Source organism: Festucalex cinctus, chromosome 1 (genome assembly GCF_051991245.1).
Source record: "Festucalex cinctus isolate MCC-2025b chromosome 1, RoL_Fcin_1.0, whole genome shotgun sequence".
NCBI classification, from domain to species: Eukaryota; Metazoa; Chordata; class Actinopteri; order Syngnathiformes; family Syngnathidae; genus Festucalex; species Festucalex cinctus.
The window spans coordinates 11,420,441-11,437,031 of NC_135411.1; the positions used below are offsets into that span (position 1 = coordinate 11,420,441).

Below are 16,591 nucleotides of genomic sequence, written 5' to 3' on the forward strand. Positions count from 1 at the left end.
GTTGACAAAGGCAAAGAGTGAGGGAAAGTGCAGTTGAGGGCAGAAATGTACCAATCACAGGAAGCAATTAGCCACAGTTCGCATGCAGTGGTAGACGACCAAAACTTTGCACACCCTTTTTGACACACATTTCCACTCGTGAGTCATGCGATAGAACACTACAGAGCCCATGCCGGCGGACCTACAAGTCAGGCTTTCTGTTGGCGTTCTCCAAGTAAGAGTGTCGCAGCTGGGCCACCGATACCCGAGTATCCAAGGTTCCCGTCTCGCCATTAGCCATCCCTGATGGAGGCACAGGCCTAACGGAAGTCTCGGCAGCCCTCTCCCTCCGGTACATGACAGAATGCTGGCTGATACCGATATCTGACATGGAGCGGGTTCGTGTCTTGGGTTTGGGCCCTCCGCCTGCCTCTGAACTTTTGTGCTTGGCCTGAGGTAACGAAGAACCCTTCTGAAGGTAAACGGCAGAGTCACTCCACTGCAATTCTTGCTGCCTTTGAGGTTCATATTGTCGAATGTCCTCCACTCTCTTCAAACGAGCTTCTTGTCTTGACTGGTGTTCTCTTTTGGGCTCCTGGGGTTTCTTTGAGGAGTTGTACTGATGTTGTCTGTGAAGATCTTCTTCAACACCCCTTCTGGTTTCCATCTGAAGCACGAGTGACTCTGGTTGGTTGGTATTCTCCGGATGCACAGGTCTTAACACTCTGTCCTCATGAGTCTCATGACCTGAGTGACGATGCCTCCCTCGCTCTCGGATCTTCTCTGTGTTCCTCTCCCGCCTTCGCTCTCTGGGTGAATGCCAGTCCTCCTCCACTCCTCGACTCATTATCTTCTGTTCTGGGCTGGAGATTTGCCACTCTACATGTTTGCTGGGAACTCTCTGAGGTTCATCCGCCGTCTTTTCCCGTCTGCGGATCTCAGACGGCAGCACTGCTTTTCGGCTCTTCAACAAACCTTCCGTGTGGACTTCTTCTTTGGAGGCTTGCCGGGTCTCCAACCTCGCCTCCTTGTGGGCTGCGTATATTTGGTCGGCGCTCACTCGCCTTCGTGGTTGAACCTCTGGGGGACCCTGGAGTTTTCCGGTAGACACGGGGAAGTTTTGCTGGTCAGCGACAGGGTGATACTCTTGAGCAAACTGAGGGTGACCTTGACTGGGGCGAGGCTGAGGAACAGTTCTATGCTGGTTGAGTTCCAGGCCATGTGGGAGTGGGTTCTCCTGAGTCCGGTATCTGGCACTGTGGTGTCTGTCTGCACGCCACTCAGGAGGTCTCTGTGTACTGCCTCTGATTCTTAGGGATAGGAATGTACAATGGGCATCAGTAAGCATGAAGAAAAAACAGGCTCATAAGAGTTTAGCCAGCCAAGCACTTCAATCTTGTTGTAAGGTAGGTAAACTGCAAACCGATTTTTTGATGTTTGTGGTACAAACCTGAAAGGATCTCTATCGGTGGATTCATTTGACCCACAGACTAACCATGGACAAATAAATCGGTAAAATAAGGACTGTTAGGAATGAGTCAGTCTCAGCAACAAAACCGTCTGAGGTGATTATGTGATCAGTAGAAGTTAATGAAGAGATCATTACTTCATACTGCTACTTCATACCTCGATGACCAGCCGACGAATGTCTGAGCATCGCCCTCTGTGTTTGTGTTGAGAGAGCAGTCGCTCTTTGACAGGACGGCAAGGCTACGGACAATGTCAAATTTTCCACAGATACTTGTCATGATAGTCAACTGTTCTGTCAGGCTATAGTGATGCCTATGTTTGGTTAAAATCAGAAGTATACTTTTTGTGATATTTGAGTTGCTGGTGCGAGATTTTTCCCATGTAAAATATTGCCTTGGATCAATAAAGGCTGGAAAAGACAAGTGTAAAGGATATATTCCATCTGAAAACAAAGCCAATTTCTTCATTGTGGTCTGTGCGAATGGGCTCTACCGTTACGTATATGATGTGATAATTTTCAGAAACCATGTAAAACCATATTTCAGAGACGTAGTTGTTACTCAGATCATCTAAATCCCAAGCACAAGGATGGAGCTCTCGCTATTGAGACCAGAACAAAATCCTTGTGGCTTCATGAACTCACCCTTGCCTGTTGAGGATGCTCTGTGCCTGCTGCTCAATAAACAAATCCCCAGGCGAGATACCGTAGCGGGTGGATGGCAGTGAGGCCCGGCGGGCAGTGCGAGGCGAGCTGGGTATCGCTGCGACACTGTAGTCCCTGCTGGAATTGGGACTTGGCTCAGGATGGTTCGTGTCTATCCGGTGGTGGTGTTTGGGATTTTGCTGTTGCTGTTGCTGATAATGATGATGTTGGGGCGGAGGCACGTGGTGCTCCTGGGCCCTGATTCGCGATGGAAGTTCTTGGGCACCACCTCTCCGGTAGTTCTCCATGTTCATGGCTCTTTCTCGTTCGTAGAATATGCTTTCTTGCGTAAGTTCTGGAGCTTGGTCTGTATTGGCTGGGCCTGGTGGAATTGCGGGTGCAAGTTCTGGGTGACTCCTCATGTAAACCCTTCCCACACCACACCGGTACGGGCCACTGGTTTCATTATCTGGTTCGGCTTCTGGTCTATCTCTCTTTGTAGCCAAGTGTCTGTCGGCAGCAGCATCTTGATCGAGTCGGGCACGGTAACGTGGCGCGTAATCAATGTCTGCTTCTTGGTCTAGGAGGACGCCGTACCGCTCAGACAACTGCCGCCGTCTCTCGGCTTTGTAGCGGGCGATGCGTTCGGCCTTGGAACTCAGAGGGTCCGAGGGTGCGGACGCTGGCGTTGACGAAGCAGATAACGTCACAGGGTCGACGTATACCAACATCGGATCTGTGCGGCTGACTCCCCCTCTTTCCTGGCGCTGCGGCGATGTCACCGGCTTTTGGGGTGCGTCCAGCTCCTCTCGACTGAAGTGCCTCACTGCAGTCGGAAGTAAGCAAAGACACCGTGATCTTTCAGTTCACAAAGTCTAGCAAAGCCCGACGTCAGCTCACCCATCATGCAAGGTTCGCACGAGTCCGAGGCTCGGGTGTACCGGGGTGGGTCCTCTTCCAGCATTCTGTTGGCGACCAAACCGCCGGGCAGCAGGACTGGCGGGTCACTTTCAATCCCTTCCAGACGCCGGGCGATCCTCTCCTTCCTGAAATAAAAGGCAAAGTCTAGCTGTACGGTAGAAACAGTGATGTAGCTAAAGTACCGGGCACACATACCGATAGTCAACAATCATAAAGCTGTTTCAATATTTATGGGAAATCCTGATGTGACTGATCTGTATTGTACTGGGACAAACTAAGGACTACGTGATTGTGATTTGAAACCGAACGACAGCCAATCAGCAAGCAACTTTTTGCTGGACATAAATAGAGCAACAACTGGTTGTGTTGAGTGCTTGTCTAACATTTCTCACAAGTCATTCTCCACAGTAAACATGACAACGGCACAAATGTAGTTACCAGATAAACTAACAGTTTCTTTTTCTATGACAATTCGTTATAAGTTCGATGTCCTGTGGCAATACGTGGCCTCTGTATCATGACAGACATCTAACTTCAAAGTCGAGACTCGGTTATGTGTATGGTGTAGTGTGTTGCTCATTTCCAGTACAGCCCAATTTATATTCTTGTCATGTGTGAGGTCTCTCACATTTAAAAAAATCATTTAAGATCTCAGTTTATTTGCTTTGTGAGTCCATACCTGTTCATCTCGAAATCTGACGGAACAGCACCCTCGAAGTATTTCTTCAATTCTGAAACTAAATGTTAAAACAGTTTTAAGAAAATGTATGGCACTAAAGAACAACCAAGAAATCAATGCGCACCCTTAGGAAGTACCACCAGGAGTTTGGCATCTGTATCTGAAACGCTCTTGACCAGGGCGGCCTTGTCGCGTAAGGAGAAATCACTCTGAAAACTAAAAGTCAACTAGAAATTAAAAATGTAATAAAAACAAAAACAGAATGCACGCTGAGCAGCTCAGGGGGGTTTATGGTAAGTGACTGTTGACTGTTAAAGTTTTGCTATCAACAAGTAAAGTGATGTTACGTTGTTGTTAGCTTGTTAACCAAAATGCTAACATGCAGCTATCTTAATCAACTGGTGCAACTTTGTTTGCTCAAAGTTAGCTACGTACTTGTATTATCTAGAAAACAATGGTGTGATGTCATCACAGTGTGGTGAAAGTGAAAGCAAAGTGAGGCATACTTTCTATCTGTGACCCTAGATAATGGTTCCTTACCTTAAGGCTTCTGTTGGCAATGACGTTGAGGAGCAAAGTTTGCCCACAGCTTCTGATCCAAATCCTGCCGGGACACATGACTAAGTCAAGACCACGAAACAGTCATAGTGTTTGAAATTGGTTTGTCGGCGTGGTGTCCACCGGAATGTTTGAAAGCTAATTTCCTTTAGCAACATGACATTTTAGTACAAGAATGGACCCACAATATAGTCTCAAGAAGCCACACCTGAATAAAAAAAAATACAGGAAGTTGAAGCTGCCATTTCAAGCCAATATTGGCCATTCCCAGGGGTTCTTCAGAGACGAACTTGCCCAATAGATTTGTGTACATTTGTTACCAAATTTAGCACTTGCTAGACAGATGTGTTTTCGTCATCCGGCATACGGCCAGAGTGACAGCAAAGTTTGATGACTTGTCTTCTAGAAAAGGCGCTCTTGCCGACGATTACCAACTAAAGTTTGCTCACTGCCAGTCTGTGTGACATTCACATTCTAGATGAGTCTATCCAAACCGTACTAAAATTAGCAGGTTGCCTGCCCCTGTTGGTTTAAAATATCAACATAATGCAACATTTAATTAAGTAATAGATTTATAACATTTTGCATTGAACACGTGTTTTTTGACGATTATGACCATGTTAACAGTGACATATGTGTCAATCAAACGTGTCCAAGTAGAGATTCCTCGCAGGTCACGTTGCAACATTATATGACGGTCACGCCGCAAACTGTCAAGTCACAGTATCAAATAACAGTTACCGCGCTAGCTTAGCAAAGATTTATAGCATTGATTATAAGACAGAAGTCACAGGAAACAACTACTTTCGAGGCTAACTTTTGATGTCGATGATTTTTGATTGATACTGTGTCAGGCGCTCAACACGCAGTCCATAGCAACTCCCACAACAAGCACAGCAGTCTGTTGTAAAGTTGTTTCCCTTTTTGTCGCAGACAGATTCAGTTACCGCTCCAGTCAACACTAGAACAAATCTGGGGTCTATTTTCTGGCCTCACTGAACCTTCAACAGGACACAAGTGGATAAAAAAAAAAAATGATAGGATCTCTGGCTGTCAAAACTGATCATGTGTATGCTTTTCGCATTCAGGACTTGTGCAGTGTGCGCGCGATCCGTTTGGAAAGCCCCGCGCACGTCAAGTCAGTTCAGCTTTCGTCGGAAACGGCAGCACCCGCACGCTGCCAACAGGTCGAGGAAGCTCAGAGCCGCCGGTGCCAGAAAAAAAAAGCTTAGCCGGCGACAGCTCGGGTTTTCTATTAATATTCTCTGCAGAAAAGTAGACTTGCGGAAGAAAAAGGTCATAATATTTTCGTCGCGTTGCAGACCAACTTGTAAGATTAAAGCAAGTCAAAAATGTAATCACTAGCATTTTGTCCTGGGTGCTAGATGCAGTATGTGTTCATGTAATGATTGACATGTAGACCGGCCAATCACTGTCAAAGTCTGTTCAAAATGTCTGTCTGTAGCTATAAAGTCCTAACGTAACTAATGAGTGACACATAGGTCAAGGAGAGACTCGAGTATTGACGATTCCGAACATTCGGCATTTCCGATATTTGCCTAATGCAACGCAATGAAAATGCTTCCTTTGTATTACCTTTGCCGGTGACGAGCGGACAAACCAGTAGGGCTGGGTATTGCCGCCAACCTCACGATATGATACGTATCACGATACAGGGGTCACGATACGATACGTATCGCGATACATATGTATCCCAATACTTGATCTTCAAGGCGATACTTATCCCGATATATTACATCACATTTCTTGCATTTGATAATAACAGTCAAATGTATACCTAAAGGATATGTTTGTCACGCTGACTGACAAAAATATTTTTGTTAGCAGCTCTTCTGGTTCACCACCAAGCGGCATGCCTGGTCTAAATGTGTACGCACTGCAGACCAAGGAACAGCTTTCACAGACACACCAGGAAACTTTATTATTAGGCATGAGCCGATATGAGCAAAAATATCAAAGAATTAAAATTTCAGCTCTAAAATGTGCTAATTTGAAATATTTGGGGAAATAAAAACAACATTTTTTTTCATGTAACACATTCTATTTCATTTTTAAACAAAATATAGGAAATTTGGTACATTAAGACACGTGCCATGTTAAGTTTATAAGTAAATAAATATTGATATTCTTCCTCTGCTTTCATTTTTCTTAGCAAGACACAGTGTCCAATCACTGGTGAGTTATTTTTGCATTAATTGAAGGCAATTAACTTCAAAGACGCTGCTGGTTTTTATTTTTGTAGGTACAATGCAAGCTGCAAAGGCAAGCGTTAGCTGCCTATTTAAAGTTAACGAGCAATATCGATTCTGACGCCTGCGTATCGATACGTGTATTGTAATGAGGCCCGCAACGATATATTGCCGTATCGATTTTTTGAGCACACCCCTACAAACCAGGCAGATAGTTATAGTAGTCAAAAATACATTTCATCACATTTTGAAATCAAAATAATCCAACACAAATCAACAATCCAAAAAGTCCAATGCTTGTCAATGAGCGGAGAACGTCCTTTCACCGAGTTGACCGCCATTTTGACTTGTGACGTCAGTTCGGAATTGTCAATAGTCAGATACCGTGCAAGACGTTAGGCGGCTTAGGCCTTAATGTTTCGTCATTAATAACAACATTGATATATACAATACCGTATTATGATAGAATATAACACTTATACTTAACCCTAACCCCATGCGCTAAAACTTCGCTAAAGCTAACAAATGTCAACATTTTATGCCAGCCTGCATGTCAACATTGAACCATGATACAATATCACACTGCATCTACGTACTGTATTATGCTAACGCTAATTGGGTCACAAAGCTAGAACAAGTCCTTGGAAAAGTAGACACCGGCTCACCACTAAGCATTGCCTGAAAAGAAGGTTTCAGTAATAAATCAACAGTTAAAACAAATCTATTGATACTCTTTGTGGATACAAAATCGTTATTAAATTAGTACTACCCTAATCCATTGGGGGTTTTTTTGGTCTCAAAAGGCACATCAACTGAAAACACAACACCTGGTCGCTTATCAATACAATATAACACTGCATTGATTTTTTTTTTTTTGCTAACGCTAAATGAGGACAAGTCCTTAGAAAAGTGCATCTGGTCACCACTAGCCCTTACCTGTGCCGCAGTACTGCACATGGTTGACATGGTAACCAGAGATCCAAGGGTTTCGGAACATGATTAGCGGCGTGGATGAGGGACAGCTTGAGGCGAGAGGTCGCTAACCAGCACCCGAACACTCGCACCACCACCACCACCCGCCAACGACACCACCCGGCCTCGCGGACTGGTCGCAATGTGACCCGAGTCGGAGAACGACAGCAAAGTGGGACGCCAAAGCTGCTCAGCGGCCTAATCAGATTACAGTCAGAAATTAGCCGCGATGATCAAAACAGCGGGACAGAGCGGATTGGACGCGATGTGCCAGCGAGGGCGGGGAAGGGGGTGTGTGCAGGGTGTGTGGTGCTTTCCGGGCCACCAACTGAAGGTGAAGCTGCATGCACGTCAATTAGCATTAGCAAGCTAACACATTTGTGCCGTAATCCCGTCTAGGATCGTGTGATAAGATGTGTTTACTTCCAGGCTTTCACTGACTGGTCGCTATCTGCTGTGACTCAATATTCTTTATGGTTTTCTGATTTAAAGTGTTGTACTTAATTGAGTTTTTTTGAATGCAACATAATAATTTTGTCTCAAAACAGTGTGTTTTGTGTATCTAATTAAATAACTAACTCCTTTGCGTATCTATAGCAGAATATATATAAAATGTACGTTGATGTGATTGAACTTTTTCTTGCATATTATTGAAATTAATGGGAGTTTTTTTGTTTTTTTTATGAATGGACAAAAAAAATCCCCAAAATTTACACACTGCTTCTTTAAAAAAATAGTGTATAGAATCTTAAAAACCTATTGACAGGATTGCGTATGTTTTGAAATGGATGACAAATAAATGCCATTGTGAAAAATATTAATAGAAAATATATTTAAATAATATCAATTTACGTTTAGCTATGCATGTATACAGTATAGCTTACATTTTTTTGTCCAACTTGTTACTGTTTGATTAAAACTTTTCATTGCTAAAAATGTTAACTTAAAAGCATACATTTTCATATATTTGTATTTATATGCATTTATTTTATTTATTTTAAGTTATTAATACATTTATATACTTGTTTATTATTATTATTATTATTATTATTATTATTATTATTATTATTATTATTATTATTATTATTATTATTAATTCGAATTAATGATTGCCCTGTTTTGTTTTTTTTTTGTTTTTTTTGTTTCTTTACCCATACTTTAAGGAGCATACTTTGGGGCTGTTTTTCCCCCTTATGTTTTTTTATTTTTATTGAAGAAAATCAGGCTTCTTGTTCTGTCTCCCTCTGTTGATCATTGTTTTTTTTTGTTTTTTAATGTCTCTTGGATGGGGATTGTAACTATGAAGTGAATTTCCTTGGTCTGAACTCGATTTGTGGAATGACAATCAATTCAATTCCATTTAATAATAATAATAATAATAATAATAATAATAATAATAATAATAATAATAATAATAATGATGATAAGCATCAGTCTGGTCATTTTCAATATTTTATTATGGACTTAAAGGATTGTCTAAAAAAAATAATATTTTTTTTACATGTATATGTAGTGTATCCTGTATTTTGCATATATGCAAAACAGTCATGTATAATGTGCACATGCACATGCTGAAGTACAAAAAGTAGCCTGGTGTCAAATCACACTGTTGACTCTGATGCCTTTTCTCACCCTTTCACACAGGCACACACACCCCCACACACACACGAGCACACGCGCACGCACTCGCACATTTACACACTTGTCCCAGGCGACTCTCCCCTAATAAGGCAACATGTGTTGTGAGTGGCTGCTGCGAGGAGGTCAGCATGTCCACCAGCAGAGGCTTGTGTTTACAAGACGACAGCCAGCCTTGTTGTTGTGTCAGCCCCCAACAAACCTCAAACCCCATCCCGCACCCTGCACCCCCTCTGTGGTTGTGCATGCGTGTGGTATTGCGCAATCCATATTTACTTTAGGATGTTGCATTATGTTGTGATGATCTTTATCACTCGAGGTAAAGTATCAGGTGCTTAGGCTCCATTCCCTAATTGTCATCATCATCGTCATCATCATCGTCATCATCATCATCGTCATCATCATCGTCATCATCACATGACCATGGCAGAGGCCAGATGTGCTGGCTAGCATCCAATGGGCCTTACAGTGCACACTCAGGGAGTCAAGACAGATAAAGATATCAATATTTCACAGTACATAACAGCTTAAATCTTTTCTTTTTAGGAAAGTGCAACATCAAACCGGAGTGAATGATTTTCAAGTACACAAAACAATGTGGTGTATAAAATAAAAGCTAAATATTTATTAGTATATCAAAACAAATTGTTTCTTTTTATGACAGTGTATCATAAAACAGAGAACAGCAAGGAGTAAATTTTCGAATGAAACAATGCACAGTACACAGTAGGGATGTAACGATATCCAAACATCACGATACGATATTATCACGATATGAAGGTCACGATTCGATAATTATCACGATATTGTGGGGGTGTTGCCGATATTTAAAAAAGATCACAATATTGTAAAAAAAAAAGAGCGCTCAGACTTAAAAAAAAAAAAAAAGCACAATATTGTGCTTTTGTACATAACAGCAATGCATATAAACCACCTACAATCTCTAATAACAATATTGAGGCACTTACTTGCTAATGCAAGCACACATTGATCGCTTCACACGCAAATTAGGTTCCCCTTCATCTGACAATTAGCATAGATTTTAAACATAGAAGGCCAAAACATCACTAATGAAAATTAAATTGCACTAATAAACTAGCCACCAGAGGGTGCTAGAACTGCACAAATGGAAGTCAACCTGAGTTTTTTTTTTTTTTAACAGATGTGTTCCTTTTAAATATTGTGAACATGACGACGACGATATTGTGGCAGTTTTAATATCACGATATCACGATATTGCCCTTATTGTTACATCCCTAGTACACATACACAGCTTTTTAAAATGATAAAATGAATACTGAAATATTTATTAAAATATACCCTGGATCTTTTCGTTTTAGGAATCACCAAACTGCCAGCAGTAGATTTTCTAAGAAATGAAATATTCGCAAATCAACAAAATACTCGATACAATCAAACAAAATGAAAAATGTAATGGTTTTAATCTTTTCTATTTAAGATGGTTTGTCTCCTTTTTGAGAAATGCATTAAACTATACAGACAACAATTGCAACCTTGTAAATGATGATTTGTTATTGCTTAGGCTCCACCTGAAGAATTAGCAAACAATATTTGCTCACACTTTATTGATGATATTCAAGATGGCGTGATGCCACCTCAAATGATTTTTTTTTAGGCTATCGTACATATAATTTAGGAGGCTTAATGCAATAATAAGCAATTCCACTGCATTCATACACTCATTGACATCATAAGCAATATTGATAGGGTCGGTATTGTACTCTATACAAGTAGGTGTTTGTGTGGGTCTGTAGCCATGTGGCCATGCGTGTCGTGACGAGCCAAGCAGGTGCTGTGATACTGCTGTACACAACATGCACAAACAACACGGTGTGTCGCACAAGGTGGTTCGCCAACCAGCTGTGTGGGAACTACACGCAATATGCTCATGTCATGATGATGACGATGATGATGATGATGATAACTATTTCAAATACATTGCACTTGTCAGAAAAGATTCGTACAGTCAGATAGATAGATAGATAAAAATAAAAAATATATTTCAGCGAAAAGTGACCCATTTATCTATTTTCAAGAGGAAAATTTGTAAAAAAAAATAAAAAAATTCAAAAATCCTGAAAAAATATTTTCTATTAATATGAAAGTAATAATTTGAAGTATGTTGTGAGGAAAAAGTTGAATCTTATGAGAGAGAAAAAACAGTCTGATATTTTGAACAAAAAACAAATATTTTTGAGACTTTTAAGACAAAAATCAGATGCTTAAAAAATGTAATGTAATGTAAGTATTTTCAAAATATATATAATATAAAAAGAAGTACTGTACATTTCCAATAAAAAAAAAATACATTTTGACAGTAAAAAAAAATAATGCATAATTTTTAAAAGAAAAAAAATGCTCAATTTGAGAAAGATTAATTTGGGGAGAAAAAAAAATTACATTTGAGACAATTTCATATATTTTATTGTACAGCATTTATTTTATATATTTTTGAGGAAATAAAGTAGATTTTGTGGGGAAAAATGCTACTTTTACTTTTGAATAAAGTTGCCATTTTTGAAGAAAGTAACGGGAAAAAAGAAACAAAAATATATTTTTAACAATCAGGTTTCATATTTTTGACGAAAAAAGTATATCTTGTTTACATTTTCCTAACCGATAAAATAACTCTTGAAAAGCTATATTTTCAAGAATCAAGTGTATGAACTTGAAGAAAAAAGGTCGTATAAACAATTCTGCATGACTTGGGTTTAAATCTGGCGCATTCCGATTGTTTTTTATGGCGGCATTTTAGTCTCCAAACGTCATCAAAGGAAGGGAGGACAGGCTGGCATTGTACTCACATGTACCTGCAGGCCAAGATCAGGGCTCGCTGCTTCCTTCTTCAGATGCTGCAGAATGTGCCGGTGTGAGCAGGTAAAACCAAAAAGACAAAACCAAAACAACAAAAACGACATACGCTGATAAATGTGGCGGCTTTGTGCTGTCTGGGGGGGCGGGGCAGCAAATCTGAAGAAATTAATCCATAAAGTCCACACTTGAAGTTAGGCAATATTGACCCGGGAGCGAGTGGGAGAGGTGACCCGCCAGCGGGGAGGGTTGCTCGGCGTGCTGGGTAACCCAACCTCGGGGCCCTCCATGTATGGGCTCAACCCTGGACCGGCGTCTGCCATAAATAGCCGGGAGGAGCCCGGTCGGACCCCCATCCAATCGGCTGCTAGCCCGCGTCAGGGTCCCGACACCCCCCGGGGGGCAGGCCCACCCGCTTTACGCACCCGACAGAAGGGATTCAAGTCAAATCTGAGGCACATTTTTGGGATTGCGACAAGAGGGGAGTCATTGGTGGGATTAAAGACACACTCAGTATGCATATTATTAGAGCATAAGGTGCATCCGGATGCAACGTGAGTGCATTTGCTAACTTTGAATTGATCTGCAGGAAATTTAGAAAGTTTATTCATTGTGTAAATAAGGTTTAGGTTTGTTGAGCGAGTTGGCTTTGGAGCTTCCTGTTAGTCCTTTGTCGCCATCTAATGGTGACAAGAACTTAAAAAAAAATAGAGTACTGGTTAGTCATTTACTGTATAGTTTATTTATATTTGTGTTTTTATTCAATTTTTTAATAATGATTTTTTTTTGTGCCCCCCCAAAAATTTTTTTTTCTTTTTTTATTTTTTTATTTTTTTGACCAGAAGTAAATTTACTAGAATTGTGTGATCCATTGTCTGTGACTTGATTGGATTAGTAATTTTTTTTTTTATGTATGCTTCAAAATGTTGAACATAAATGTAGACAAAATCACATCTTTGCATATTATTTTTTCGAAAAGGTTATGAAATATAAATATTGCAATACTGTACACTAAAACAAAAATAAAAGGTGATTAAACTTTTTTTTCTTCCAATATATTAAATGCCCAACTCCGTATCAAGAACTTACGTGAAGTGAAAGTATGTTTTTTGACATTGATTTTTTTTTTTACAAATTTAGATGACATTTAAAAAAAAATTTTTTTTCACATTATTAATTTAAATTTTGAAATAATTATTTTGTATTTTTCTTTTATTTATTTTGTCATTCAATCCTTAGTGGATATATTATTTTAAAACATTGTAATATTTATTTTTATTATAATTTGTTAAATATAAAGGATTTTAAATTAAAAAATAAAATAAAATTACGAGGTTTTCAAATTTTTGCAAATTTCCTTGTTGTGGAGCTAATAAAGGTTATGTTGATCAGAGTTGCATATTGAAAAAAAAATACCACACAAAACATTGTAATATCCTTCACCATAAATTTTTCACATTTATCTATTCTTACGATGCCTTTAATTGATTGATTGATTGATTGATTGATTGATTGATTGATTTCATATAGGGCCCTATATGGGCATAAACTATAGCCTCCAACGACCAAGGCAACCTATAACCGAAATTAATTATCTAATTAATTAAATTAAATCTATTACATATTGGAAATAAATAATTAGAATAATTAAAAAAACAAACAAAAAAACAATACCTGATGAATTACTTCCTACTACTTACTTGAGAGGAGAGAGAAGATGGCTGCCCTCCAAGCATGGCCGCCACCGCCAACTCACTGGCGCCGCAAAATGTGCCAACTTCTCCAACACTTTGATGGCACCCGAGTGGCGCGCGACGGGACGCCGTCATCTGACGGGACCTGGCTGGACCGCGCAGACCTGATAATTAGTCTGATGTGCTGGACAAAAGCGTCAACAAAGAATAAAAAAAAATGACGGAGATAGTCCCCTCTGAGAGATGAGCTTGTTTGGCATCGGAACCTGAATCCGATGGGAGCATCTGTGAATTTTTGGTCACGGAAAAATGTGAATGTTTTAAAATCATAACTTGTAATGGTAAAAAAAATAAAAAAATTCTTTGTTTTGTTTTGTTACATGTTCAAAATGAAGAAGTTGAAAAATCATCTCGTCCTACCGACTTATTTCATTATCAATATAATAACAGGTTAATGTATTTCAAGAAGAAACACAAGTGCACTTGGACATGCGTACATTTGCCAGCAACACATGTATATGAAATTCATTGGCATATACCATAATACATTTATAAATCATATCCTCATACTCGCATATACAATTTTCATGCTCATGTCTGATATAAGTAATTTTTTTTTTACTTTTATTTTAGTTTTTTCTAGGGATGCACGATCATGCTATTTCCAACCGATACTGATAAACCAATAATTTAGAGGTGCCGATGTCGATAACCGATAAGTAAGCCGATAATTGTTTGCAAAATTAATTTGAATACAAATATGCTTTCAAGTGCTACTATAAGTCTAACAAATACATTGAAACATTGTATAAACTTTGCACAATGTTTCATTGTATGTAAAGCACCATGAAGCTGAATTTTATTGATAGGAGCCACAAACACAACAGATGGACCAACGTGGCATGTCTATAATTATTGATGGATTTCTTTCGTATCTAGTTTATCTGTATGAAATCAAATTGACGATAATTATCGGCAGATTTCTCTATTATCTGTTTTATGTTTGACGTCAAAATGGCCGATAAGTGCCAAAAATTATCGGCCACCGATATTATCGTGCATCACTAGTTTTTTCATTAGTTTTAGTTAACTAAAATAACCTTTAATGGCACACATTTTTATTTTTGTTAATTTATTTTAACTGAGTCAAATGCCATTTTTAGTATATGCTTTTTTTTTTTTTTTTTTTTTTTTTTTTTTTAGAGCTACAAAAATCCCAACAGTAATTTTTTTTTTTTATTATCTATATTGGCAGATATTGCTTCTACGAGTCCCATGATATTGTTTGACATGGTGATTTCTGGCCTGTGAAAAGCACTTAGCCCAAATCTAAACTCTCAACTGATGAGAAAAGAGAGGCAGTTTCATGCAAAGAGTTTATTTGCGAATGGGACTGCAGTATCATACAACAGTAGCACAATCATAATGACTATGGATTCTCCTGCTACATGTAGAGATACAAAGATCAAAGGCATGTCGAAAGGAAACAATGAATGACGTCCACTTTTTTTCTTTTCATTTACTCTAAAAATAGCTTTTAAATACTTGGCATAGTCTCGTAAATTCAACTACGAAACACACGTTTTGCCCGTCGTCGTTTTTTATTTTTTTTAATTTTATTTTAATCACGAGAGTACCAAATGCAAATATAGTGTATGAAAAAGAAAACCTTTTTTTTTTTTTTTTTTGCCCCCTCGTCCCACTCACTTGCACTCCATGCAAGGAAGAAAAAAAGATGTAGAAAAAAAGCACTTAAATCTCTTATGAAAATAGAAAATATTACAAGTGTGCATAATCACTGCTCACGTTGCACGTCAACCTGTCGTAGAAAAAAAAAAAAAAAAGTCCAGCCAGACTGTGTTATTATTTCGACGTTCAAGTGTTAGCGCTCACATGCCAATCGCGGGGGGTTGTTTCTATGTGGTTAGGGTTAGTTTGCGTACCTTTAATTAAAAAGACAGCGGTCAGCTTGTCCGACGCGAAAAAAATAACGCAAATTTATGCTCGTTCTGCTACAGCGCCCCCGGCTGGAGGGCCCATCTCTGACAAGGAAAACCGCTAAATGATCTGTGACGACAGTGTTGCGTAGACTCGGAGAATATATTTGGCTGCAGTGTGATGCGATGCTTGTTTTTAACAAAGAATACTCGGGCCACATAAATGATTACACTCTAAAATTCAAGGCGGAATTTCTCAATGAAGTCATATCTATGTACTTGAGAAAAAACAGTTTATTTAAAAACTCACGCATTTTCGAGAAAATAGTTTACGATAGAGAAAAAAGTTTTTGAGGAGTCGTACATTTTCGAGAAAAAGCAATTATAGTTTTGCACTTTAAAAAGTTTGACACTTTCAAGACCATGGTCAGACATTTTTGAGAAAAAAAAGTTGAAAGTATTTTATCTTCACTAATAAAGTAGCATTTTTAGTATATATATATATATATATATATATATATATATATATATATATATATAAATATATATATATATGTATATATATATATAAACATTTATAGAAAAAAAGTCAATTACTTTTGAGGAAAAAAAAAAAGTTTGGATATTTCATAGAAAAAAAATCTGGATATTTTTGAGAATTGTATTTAGAAAAAAACAAAGTTAAAATCTTTTTAAAGCAAATTGTGTATCTTTTATAGAAAAACAAGAGGTATATTTTTGAGAAAAGACATATTATTATTGAGAATTTTAAAATACTTCTGAGGGCAGTTGAAGATTTTCAAGAAAAAATAGAAATCTTGTACATTTATTATTATTATTATTATTATTATTATTATTATTATTATTATTATTATTATTTAGAAAAAGTTGAATATTTTCAAGATGTTGGATATTTGGGAGGGGAAATTGTAGTCACATGTAATGGTGAAAAAAAGTTGTTTATTATCAAATAAAGTTACCTTATATTTGGCAAAAAAAGTCATGAATAAAAAAAGTTAAAGAAAATATATGAATTTTCTTGACTTAAAAAAAATTGT

The 16,591-nt window shown here is 38.5% G+C and overlaps 2 protein-coding genes across 5 annotated transcripts in view; both read right to left on the minus strand.

Annotated features, from left to right (window-relative positions):
* Positions 1 to 7,583, minus strand: part of svilb (supervillin b) — a 46,748-nt gene extending 39,165 nt beyond the window's left edge. For 2 of the 4 annotated variants that reach the window (XM_077516157.1, XM_077516165.1), the window contains exons 1-6: positions 7,397 to 7,583; positions 4,233 to 4,296; positions 3,817 to 3,908; positions 3,693 to 3,750; positions 2,993 to 3,138; positions 2,093 to 2,918 (exon numbers count right to left, since the gene is read on the minus strand). In XM_077516157.1, the coding sequence (XP_077372283.1) occupies positions 2,093 to 2,918; positions 2,993 to 3,138; positions 3,693 to 3,750; positions 3,817 to 3,908; positions 4,233 to 4,296; positions 7,397 to 7,457 (1,247 nt within the window). In that variant the 5' untranslated portion in view covers positions 7,458 to 7,583. Of the gene's footprint in view, positions 1 to 2,092; positions 2,919 to 2,992; positions 3,139 to 3,692; positions 3,751 to 3,816; positions 3,909 to 4,232; positions 4,297 to 7,396 lie in introns of those variants that run through there. The other 2 variants (XM_077516185.1, XM_077516175.1) reach the window with 2 other exon arrangements.
* On the minus strand, positions 15 to 2,077 carry LOC144015821 (uncharacterized). The gene has a single exon (XM_077516198.1). It carries the CDS (start codon positions 1,325 to 1,327, stop codon positions 182 to 184), a length of 1,146 nt encoding a protein of 381 aa, XP_077372324.1. The 5' UTR covers positions 1,328 to 2,077; the 3' UTR covers positions 15 to 181.
* Positions 7,584 to 16,591: the final 9,008 nt, after the last annotated feature.